Source organism: Suncus etruscus, chromosome 2 (genome assembly GCF_024139225.1).
Source record: "Suncus etruscus isolate mSunEtr1 chromosome 2, mSunEtr1.pri.cur, whole genome shotgun sequence".
NCBI classification, from domain to species: Eukaryota; Metazoa; Chordata; class Mammalia; order Eulipotyphla; family Soricidae; genus Suncus; species Suncus etruscus.
This window is the reverse complement of record NC_064849.1, coordinates 6,745,388-6,756,913: the sequence shown is the minus strand read 5'-3', so window position 1 is coordinate 6,756,913 and position 11,526 is coordinate 6,745,388. Positions and strand designations below refer to the sequence as shown.

Genomic DNA, 11,526 nt, shown 5'->3' with positions numbered 1-11,526 from the left:
GAAATCACTCCAGATAGGTTTGGGGGACCTGTGGGGATCGAACCCGGGTGAGCCGCATGCAAGGCAAATGGCCTACCCGCCGTGTTAAAAGCTTGATTTTGTTGTTGTTGTCGTTGTCGTTGTCAACAGGTTTCCTTTAGGCCTTGGGAAGGATCTCCTTTTGGGTGGCCTTCCGTTCCAGCCTTGAGTTCCCTTTACCCTTTATGGAATATAATATGGAGCCCAAGGAGCTTGGCTTCTCTGAGCCGCGTCAAAGCGCAGGCGTACCCTGTCTGATCATATGGTTAACCCACAGTTTCTCTCTCTTGCAGCTTGGCCAACAGAGTCTTTTGGTAAGAAGGCGCCTTTTCAGATCAGTAGGAACTAGAGTTGTTGTAAGACACGATGCCTGCCAAAGTGGTCACTCTGGTTCCTAAGCTGAAGCACTCCTTTATACTGCAAGTGCCTCCAAACTCCAGGCTGGGCCAAGACCTGCTTCGAAATGCCAATAAAGAAACCAAGAACATACACCAGCTAGTTCTGGAGCACTTCCTGACTACGCTGCCCAAGAAAGGACATGCCCAGCACATTCAGAGATTCAAAGAAACCTTCTTTGTCATGAAACGTATGAGTGTAAATGGTCAGAAGAGAGGTAAGGAGCAACATTGCTTAACTAAAAGAAATAGGGTTGGCACTGAGGCCTGATAAAGGCCTCTGTGTCAGTCATGAATTTAGGAAAGAATGGTAAGCATTGAAAAAGAAGTTGATTCTGGTGCATCAACTTTTGGAGAAAAGAAGTACTTTTATCTTTTTTTTAGTTTGTTTTTTGAACCACATCCAGTTGTGCTCAGGGATCACTCCTGGCGGTGCTCAGGGTATCGTAGAGGGTGTCAGGGATTGAACCCAAGTTGGCCACATGCAGGGCTACACCTGACCTGTTTGTCTCACTGTTGTAATATGGGTGAGTGTAAAGCCAGAGACTAACTCCCTGACCACCTCCATTACTCTACCTCTATGGGAATTTTCAAAGGTTCCTAGGGGTATTTTTCTTTTAATAGTGCAGGAAACCCATGTAGGTTTGAGACAGATTTTTAGCTTAATGAATAACTACTTATAGGCACAGCTAAAGACTTGATATGTTTGCTAAAGTAGAGAATAAAGCCTGGTTTCAGGGTGTGGGAAGAGTATATATGAGTCATTGACTTTTTTTTGTTAACTCCAGCTTCTTCTGTCCTCAGTGAAATCTCAAACATTAGCGAATCTTGTTCCCAGTGGAGGAATACTAGAGGAACAGGACAAAGAGCCTCTAATACTGAAAGCTGAGTCTGAGGTGGGTTTTCTTTTCCCATTAATTGCTAGGATGCATCATCACCTTCTCTACTTATGATGCTTTCCTCCACTTTGCCAAACCGTGTATGGGAGCACACTCTTGAGATTCAGTTAGAAGAGCAGCCTTCAGGCCAGAGAATGCACCCCAGGTAGACCTTTGCCTTGCACACAGCCAACCCAAAACTTGGTCCTCAGTACCCCATACTGTCCTCATAGCTCACCAGGAGTGGTCCCCTAAGCACAGAGGAAGAAATTAACTCCGAACACAACCAGGTATAGCCCCAAAACCAAACAGAAAGAACATTGTGTGCAGGACAATGTGGTGGCCTGCCCATTACACTTGCACTTCTGCCCCAGAGCAGCCCGATCTTTGTTATGTCCATGGGTGTTTGTCTTCTGCTTCCTCTCACAACTGGCTTTCCTCTCTGCACTACAGGATCCTCCCTTTCTGCACTGCAGTATCATCCTACCCAACCTTTGGGTCTCAATCTTTCTTACCAGCAGGATGTCATAGATATTCTGTGATAAAGATGAAGGGGAACCCTTATTCTTTCAGGGACTAGCAGTCTTTGAGGATTTGAACATATATCATTCCCAAGAAGAATGTGTTAGCCTGGATTCTGCTCATGATCTCCCTGAAGAAAAGGAAGAAGAAAGTGTGGGGGAGATGATGCTTCTAGGTAAGAAATCTAGTCCAAAATATATCCTATTCTTAAAGCACCTACTAAGCCCTAGTGTGCTTTTTTTTTTTATCAAGGCATTGCTTTAAGTACTTTGCATTTATTATGTCAAGTAGTTCTCACAGTAATGTATAGAATATAGGAATTATTACATTTATACCAAAGCGCAGAAAAGTTAAGAAATTTGCCAAAGTTGGATTCTGAGAGAAATGGTCCATCAGGTTGAGTGCTTACTTTGCACATGGCTGACCTTGGTTCAGTCCCCAGTACTGGACATGGCCCCTCAAGGCTTGCCAGGCGTGATGCCTGAGTGTAAAGCCAGTGTAAGCCCTGAGCACCGTGGAGTGTGGCCCCCAAACTGAACACAATTGCAGATAACTGGAACTCGAACCTTGATAAAAGAGCACTACCATAAATATTTATTTATTCCTTAGGTACTTTGAATTCTAAAGTGAATATCCAGGTTCAATATTCTGTTTATTTGTTTGTTTTTGTTTTATTGGATTTTGTTTCTTGGGCCACACCCAGTGGTGCTTGGGTGTGGCCCTGGCAGGCCCTTGCTCCTGGCAGGCGAGGGGAACAGTTTGGGGTGCTGGGGATTGAACCCGGACCAGTCTGTGTGCAAGGTAAATGCTCTACCTCACTATACTATTGCTCTGGCACTAGCCAGAGTTAATATTTAATACAAAGATCCGTAGGGTTCATTTCTCTCCCCTTTTTGAGTTTTCAGTTTGATTTGTAAGACAAATTACGTTGAGAGGTGAGGAGTGTTAATGTAGTAATTAATATCGATCGCCTTAATAACATTCTTTTTAGGGGAACTATGGATTGTACCAGTTGTACTTAGAGCTTAATACTGGTTCTGTGCTTGGGAATCACTCCTGGCAGGGACAATATGGGGTGCTGGGATGAGACTAGATCAGTGAGTGCAAAAAAAAAACAAAAACTGTCTGACATTATGATAGCATAATTCTTGCAGTCGTCACCATCTGTAACATGAAACATGGGAGATTAATCCCACAGAAGTCAGGAATGTGACAGTGAAGTCCACCATCACTGCTGCTGTTTAATACTGTGATTCAGGAATTAGTGAATTAAATGAGGGGAAACTGAATAGATAAGAATTCAAGAGAAAGTCAAACTGTTTACATATGATATAACTATGTAGCCAGAGAACTCTACAGAATGTCTGAAAACTTAACATCATTTAGGAAATAAAATTAGTACGCTGAAAATTACTTTCCTGTATGTAATTAGCTCCATTAGTCATATTTACAAAGTAGAAAATATGAAAATGATTAAATTTCTAGAAATAAATCTAAGAAAGGAGTAAAACGTGGAAAAACACTTTTGGGGTTCACAATAGTATATTTAGATGAAGGAATACTGAGTAGATATCCCAAAGAACTAGAGCACATGCCTTGCATGACGGAGGTCAAGATTCAAGTCCTGGGCCCGGAGAGAAAGCACAGCGGCATTTGCCTTGAAAGCAGCTGATCCAGGACCAAAGGTGGTTGGTTCAAATCCCGATGTCCCATATGGTCCCCCGTGCCTGCCAGGAGTAACCCCTGAGCACCGCTGGGTGTGGCCCAAAAACCAAAAAAAAAAGATTCAATTCCTGCAATCCAGGAGCAGAGTTCTGCTGAGTATGTCCTATAAACAACATTGGCCAGCAGAAGATTTTTTGGGTTTTGTTTGGGTGGGGTCACACCCGCCAGTGCTCAGTGGTTACTCCTGGCTCTATGCTCAGAAATTGCCCCTGGCTGGCACCGGGGACCATATGGAATGCCAGGATACAAACCACCGTCCTTCTGCATGGAAGGCAAACGCCTTACCTTCATGCTATTTCGCCGGCCCCTGTTTCTTTGTTTTGTTATGGTTTTTTTGTTTGTTTTGGGGCCACACCTGATGACGTTCAGGGGTTACTTCTCGCTATGTGCTCAGAAATCTCTCCTGGCTTGGGGGACCATTTGGGATGCTGGGGATCAAACCAAGGTCTGTCCTGGGTCAGCCATGTGCAAGGCAAATGCCCTACTGCTGCGCTATCGCTCTGGCCCCACAAGAGGAGAATTTTAAGAGAAGAAATTCTGCAAGCATCCCTTATTTCTTATCCTTATACCTGCCTCTTGCCTATACTCGTTTATGTATATAATTTGTTTTAATTCAGTGTTATTTCCCTGGATTTTTTCCATTTTATTTTCCTTTTCATTATTTTTGTGGTAATAGGGATCAAACTGTCCTACCATTGAGCTATACTTTGGCTTCTTCTGAAGTGCTGTTTTACTGCCTCTTTAAAAAGTCAGTTCTCGGGCCCGGAGAGATAGCACAGCGGCGTTTGCCTTGCAAGCAGCCGATCCAGGACCAAAGGTGGTTGGTTCGAATCCCGGTGTCCCATATGGTCCCCCATGCCTGCCAGGAGCTATTTCTGAGCAGACAGCCAGGAGTAACCCCTGAGCAACGCTGGTGTGGCCCAAAAACTAAAAAAAAAAAAAAAAAAAAGTCAGTTCTCGTGCCGGAGAGACAGCACAGCGGTAAGGTGTTTGCATTAGATGCAGAAGGACGGTGGTTCGAATCCCAGCATCCCATATGGTCCTCTGAACCTGCCAGGAGCGATTTCTGAATGTAGAGCCAGGAGTGACCCCTGAGCGCTGCCAGGTGTGACCCAAAAACAAAAACAATAAAAAAACAAAATAAAACAAAAGTCAGTTCTCTTGGAATTACTTTATGAAATATTCAGTGTAATTTAACAATTTAATAATATAAATAGGTGGGCCCGGAGAGATAGCACAGCAGCGTTTGCCTTGCAAGCAGCCAATCCAGAACCAAAGGTGGTTGGTTCAAATCCTGGTGTCCCATATGGTCCCCTGTGCAGCCAGGAGCTATTTCTGAGCAGACAGCCAGGAGTAACCCCTGAGCACTGCCGGGTGTGGCCCAAAAACCAAAAAATAAAAAATAATAATAATAATAATATAAATAGGATTTTCTCTCCTAGACAATCAGATCTCAAATTTAAATGGAAAAGTAAGTAAGTAATAAGTTGGGAAATAAAAAAATGGATGGGATGGATTCTTATCCTATGAATGTTAAAGTACCCTGGTAGAGCTGCATCTTTGAAATGATATTGATATATGAGAAGATACACTCAGAGAACAGAGTTTAAAAAGTCCAGAAATAGCCTCAGATATAGGAAATAATAATTAACAAACTACTTTGCAGGGCTAAAATGGTACTATAGAGGGTGGGATATTTTCCTTGCATGCAGCTGATCCAAGTTTAATATCTACAACCACATTTGGTCTCCTGAACTCAGCAGGCGGGATCTCTGAATGTAGAACCAGAAGTAACCACTGAGCATCATCAGGTTTGGCCCAAAAGCCAAAAATAAAACTATCTTGAACTGGGCTGTCCTGGGTTTGATCCCTGACACTCCATTCGGTTCCCCAAATGCAGAGCCAGGACTCAGCCTGGAGCACTGCCAGGTATGGCAACAAACAAACCTATCTTGCTTCATTTTTTAAAACAATAGGGTCATTAAATAATATTTAAAAGCGCTAGAGCAGGGGTCCTCAAACTTTTTAAACAGGGGGCCAGTTCACTGTCCCTCAGACCATCGGAGGGTCTGACTCTAGTAAAAACAAAACTTAGGAACGAATTCTTATGCACACTGCATATATCTTATTTTGCAAGGAAGAAACAAAACAGATACAAATACAGTATGTGGCCCGCGGGCCATAGTTTGAGGACCACTGCTAGAGCAATAGTACAATGGATAGTTTTGCCTTGCACATGGTTAACCCAGGTTCAGTCCCTACATATAGTATGTTCCCCAAGCTCCACTAGGAGTGATTCCTGAACACAGAGCCAGGAGTAAGCTCAGAACACTGTTGGGTATGGCCCAAACACAAAAAGGAAAAGAATTTAAAAAGAGGGGAGGGCCGGAGAGATAGCATGGAGGTAAGGAGTTTTCCTTGCATGCAGAAGGATGGTGGTTCGAATCCTGGCATCCCACATGATCCCCTGTGCCTGCCAGGAGCGATTTCTGAGCATAGAGCCAGAAGTAACCCCTGAGCACTGCCAGGTGTGACCCAAAAACCAAAAAAAGAAAAAGAAAAGAAAAGAAACAATGCAGGACCAGAGAGATAGCACAGCAGTAGGGCGTTTATTTGCCTTGCACACAGCCAATCCAGGATAGTGGTTCAAACCCCAGCATCCTATATGGTCCCCCAAGCCAGCCAGGACCGATTTCTGAGTGCAGAGCCAGGAGTAACCCGAGTGCCGCCGGGTGTGACCCCCCCAAAAAAAAAACAAATAATGCAGTAGTAGGGGACAGAGATAGTACAGGGTTTAGGCCCTTGTATTGCATGTGTCCACACACCATTAAACTGATACCACATGGTCCACTAAGCCACTGGTCAAGGCTCTAGAACACAGCAAGGAGTAGCCCTGAAGCACTTTCATGTGTAATCCAAATATTTCTTTTTTTTTTTTTTTTTTTTTTTTTTTTTTTTTTTTTTGGTTTTTGGTTTTTGGGCCACACCCGGTAATGCTCAGGGGTTACTCCTGGCTATGTGCTCAGAAGTTGCTCCTGGCTTGGGGGACCATATGGGACACCGGGGGATCGAACCGCGGTCCGTCCAAGGCTAGCGCAGGCAAGGCAGGCACCTTACCTTTAGCGCCACCGCCCGGCCCCAAATATTTCTTCTATCACTGTTTTTTCCTCCTAGATGGAACTAAAAAAAAAAAAAAAAAAAAAAGCTAGAGAGATATTATGGGAGATGAGGCATTTGCCTTGCATACTCCTAACCCGAGTTCTATCCCCAGCATCCCAACTGGCCCCTAAGCATCACTGGGAGTGACTCAAAAACGAAAAGTAAGGTAAAAAAAATGAATAAAAAACAGTTTGTCTGGGAGACAAATAGAATATATGAGAGTAAGTCTCAGTGAGCCCTTTCCATATTCTTGAATCATAAATATACACTATAAATTTTTGTTTGCGGTGGGGGCCATAGCTGTGGTACTTAGGAGCTACTCCTGGTTCACAGGCTGCTCCTGTGTTGAGGATTGAACCTGGAAATACTCATAAAACATCGTGCCTAGAAGCAAACCTGGGCCTCCTACATGCAGAGTCCAAGGAAGAAAATAAAAGGTGAATAAATATTAGAAAGGAAAGCGACCAAAATACAATATGTATTTGGGAAACCTTAAAAAAAATAAACCTGAAAGATTGCTTGAAGTCTGGCATTGTAAGCCCCTGAGTTTGCTTCCTGGCACGGTATGCTCCTTCCCTGCACACTGATGGGTTTGGGCCCTCAGAAAAGGAAATAGTCTGACATGGAGTAAATACATAAGAAGCAGTAGCATTCCTCTTTTTTTTTTTTTTAATAGAAGTGTTCGTTGAAAAGGAAAAGAAGGGGCCGGGCGGTGGCGCTAAAGATAAGGTGCCTGCCTTGTAAGCGCTACCAAGGAACGGACCGCGGTTCGATCCCCCGGTGTCCCATATGGTCCCCCCAAGCCAGGGGCGATTTCTGAGCACATAGCCAGGAGTAACCCCTGAGCGTAAACGGGTGTGGCCCAAAAAAAAAAAAAAAGAAAAAAAAGGAAAAGGAACTCCATCGCTATTGAGGAACTTAGTATAGGATTAAATTCATGTGTGGGTTTTTGTTTGGGGGCCTCACCCAGTAGTCCTCAGAACTTATGTATTCCTGGGTATGCTCAAGGGTCATTCCTGGCAGGCTCAGGGAACCATATGGGATGTCAGGGATTGAACTGAGATTGGACCCATGAAAAGCAGCCACCTTCTCTGCACTCTCTCTGGCCGAGCATGTTTAAATTAACTTGAAAACTCATTCAATAGTTATGAAATCAGCACAATATGTGTGGTTGGCAATTATGAAAGAAAATAATGGAAAGAGGCTTGGGGAAAAAAACCTTGTAATGATGGCAATGTTTTCCAAATAAAGTCAAAGTAAGCATTTTAGAAAAAGGTAATTGTCTAGGTAAGACTTTAAGTGCTGTTAAATCTTGCCAGTATTAAAATGTCAGGGCCCGGAGAGATAGCACAGCGGTGTTTGCCTTGCAAGCAGCCGATCCAGGACCTAAGGTGGTTGGTTTGAATCCCGGTGTCCCATATGGTCCCCCGTGCCTGCCAGGAGCTATTTGTGAGCAGACAGCCAGGAGTAACCCCTGAGCACTGCCGCGTGTGGCCCAAAAACCAAAAAAGTCAGAAAGCAAGATAGTGTTAAACTGAACACCAAAAATATTAGAATTCACTATAAAAATAAATTAGTGGTCAGGCAGAGGATAAAGCTTTATCACATATAGAGTTATAAAGGAAGATTTATCTGGAAAGCAGTACGGTAGTTTATATTAGAAGTATGCTGGGGCCAGAGAGATAGCATAGAGGTAAGGCGTTTGCCTTGCATGCAGAAGGCTGGTGGTTTGAATCTCGGCATCTCATATGGTCCCCCGAGCCTGCCAGGAGCGATTTCTGAGCATAGAGCCAGGCGAAACCCATGAGCGTTCTTGGGTGTGACCCCAAAACCAAAAAAGGAAGTATGCTAAAAACTGACAGAAACTCTGGTCAGCATTTTCCTTACTTTCCATATTTTTGAAAAATTTTTAGAAGGAGAAAATTTTCTGTGAAACGACAAAAGCAATTATTTTGCCTTCAAGATCTGCCACGTATGAGTAGATGTTGTAGCCCTTCCAGTAAATTAATTAAACCAGGGGTTCCTTGTCACCCTATTTACTAATAGTGTATCTTTTTTCCACTTTGTTTTTGGTTTGGTGCTATACATGGCAATACTCAAGTCTTAACTTCTGGCTTTGTGCCCAGGGATTGTTGCGAGGGACTTTGGGGAAACCATATAGGGTATGTGGTATTGAACCTGGATTATGTGTATGGTTTGGTTGTTTTGGCTGCTCAGAGGTCACTTACGGGATATGCATGGGACTGTTTGTGGTGTTGGGGACCAAAAAGGAGTTGGTCACCTGTCAAACAAGCATCTTAACCTCTGCACTCTCACTCTGATCTGAGTTCCATTTACATCCCATCTCCCCACTGTGCTGTCTCCCAGTCTGTTTTGCTGTTGGTTTTATTTTTTGTTGGTTTGTTTGTTTTTGGGTTTGAGCCACACCCAGTAAAGCTCAGGGATTACTCCTGGCTATGCGCTCAGAAATTGCTCCTAGCTTAGGGGACCATGTAAGATGCCGGGGATTGACCCAAAGTCCGTCCTGGGTCAGCTGCATTCAAGGATAGTGGCCTACCACTGTGCTGCCACTCAGGCCCCAACCCCAGTCTGTTTTTATCTGGTGACATACAGTCATCTCTTGAATTTCTCATGTAAGATTCCATTATGTGAATTTAATATACTTTAGTTTTGGTTAATTGAATTTCCAATTTTTAATTATACAGGGTACAATATCACCTAATGTGATGTTTACTGTATTGAAAACCCAGAAGTAATTCATCTTACTGTTCACTTAGGCTTCTAAATATTTTAAAATGGTATTTGCCTTGTATGTGGCTGACCTCAGTTTGATCCCTGCACCACATATGGTCTCCAAAACTCTACAGAGCAAGAAATAGAACCCTGAGCACTACTCAGTGTGGTCTTTACCTATCCATCCTCTCATATACACATAAAAAGAGTAAAGCACCTGTAAGCTTTCATGTTGGAGATTAAAACTCTCCGTCATATGGTATACCTTTGGTTTGAGTGAGAAAGGATCTTGGGTAGGACTTAGTCTGTCTCCTCAGATCTTTGACTTAAGGTGACTATTTTATGGAGATCTCTGTTGTTTTTCCTTGCCAAGTTATTTTATATCTTTTAATTTTTTTGACAGCTAGAGACAATAATCCGGATGGTGAAGAAATTGAGAACGAATCTGTAGAGAATGAAGATTACGAAGAAAAATTATCAGATTATGATGAAATAGACTGTACCATGGTCTCCGAGCAGTTTTCAAGTTATAATCAAGAAGAAAAACAAAATGCACCCATTACAAAGGAAAGGAAAATAAGAGATTTTTTAATTACAGTTAAAAATAATACTCCATTAGTGGATCTCTCAAAGTATGTGGATGTCAATATTGCAGCACTGGACCAATGTGAAAATACAAGAGAATGGTACACTTGTTCCCTGTGTGGGAAACAGTTTAATGAAAGTTCTTACCTGATTTCCCACCAGAGAACTCACACTGGAGAAAAACCATATGACTGTAGTCACTGTGGGAAAAGCTTCAATCATAAAACAAACCTTAATAAACATGAACGAATCCATACAGGAGAGAAACCTTATTCATGTTCTCAGTGTGGGAAAAATTTTCGTCAGAATTCTCATAAGAGTCGCCATGAAGGAATTCATATTCGAGTGAAGAGTCATAAATGTCCAGAATGTGGGAAAAGCTTCACGGAGAATGAAGAATTTGTACTTCATCTGGAGAATCATAAAACTGAGAGGCCATACAGTTGCAAAAAATGTGGGAGAAGATTTGGTCGTCTGTCAAACTGTATCCGTCATGAAAAAACAAATTTATTTTGTAAGAAACGTGAGTGAAAAGAGTAATAATTGGAAACCTCATTATAGCCAGAATTGGATAAATATCATTTGGCTCAAACCTCAGACTCTTAGAAAATGAACAAAGAAAATATTGTCAAGGGATGTACCTTAGCATCCAGGCTTTGACTAAACACAAGTAAATGTACAACAATGTATGGAACAGATTGTTTTCCTCAGAAAGGCTTTGGACAGGAAGCCATTTTTCCAGCAAGGTGAGCAGAGCAACTTGTGTGTAATAAGAGCATATCTACATGTTTAGTCACATAGGAAATTCATATTTGAGGAGAGAAATATATACTGATCCTTATCTGGAACCGTATTCTTCTGAAAAAACTAAACTACTAGTTTGTGAAGCTATCAACAATTCATATACCCCTGTGATGATATGCTGTTAAAGTTTGGATGTTTAATGGGATTGTAGGAAAAGTCAGCAGCTGAAGTCAAAGACATTTTAGTTTGTATGTGATTTCATAGTTCATTTTTTAAATATTGTACTTGATGAAAATGACTTCTACAAAAATTTTTTTGTAATGATTAAAAATGTTGACTATTCGTGCTGTATTTTGTTCAAATACTAATCATTCAGACATTTCCCTCTCATGCCTTTTCCTTAGCAAAGAAATGTTTGGGTCATATGAGGCATAGCTACCCAATTCTACTTCATAAAAAATATTGTTCATCGGGGCCGGAGAGATAGCATGGAGGTAAGGCATTTGCCTGCCAGGGGTGATTTCTGAGTATAGAGCTAAGAGTAACCCCTGAGCGCTGCCGGGTGTGACCCAAGAACCAAAAAAGAAATATATGTTTTATATATATAAATATAAAATATATATATATATATATATATTGTTCATCAGATGATATAAGAGCCTGGAGAGGAGGTCCAGAAAGATTTGGACTTGAACCCATAGATAATCAAGATCCTGACCAGTTTAATTTCCCTCTAAGCTTTCATTAAACCTTTAGCAATAGGTGGT

The 11,526-nt window shown here is 42.1% G+C and overlaps 1 protein-coding gene across 1 annotated transcript; it reads left to right on the top strand.

Annotated features, from left to right (window-relative positions):
* Nucleotides 1-329: 329 nt before the first annotated feature.
* On the top strand, nt 330-11,110 carry ZNF200 (zinc finger protein 200). Its single transcript, XM_049768492.1, has 4 exons — nt 330-631; nt 1,218-1,309; nt 1,865-1,988; nt 9,834-11,110. Exons 1-4 carry the CDS (start codon nt 385-387, stop codon nt 10,544-10,546), a joined length of 1,176 nt encoding a protein of 391 aa, XP_049624449.1. The 5' UTR covers nt 330-384; the 3' UTR covers nt 10,547-11,110.
* The last annotated feature ends 416 nt before the right edge of the window (nt 11,111-11,526 follow it).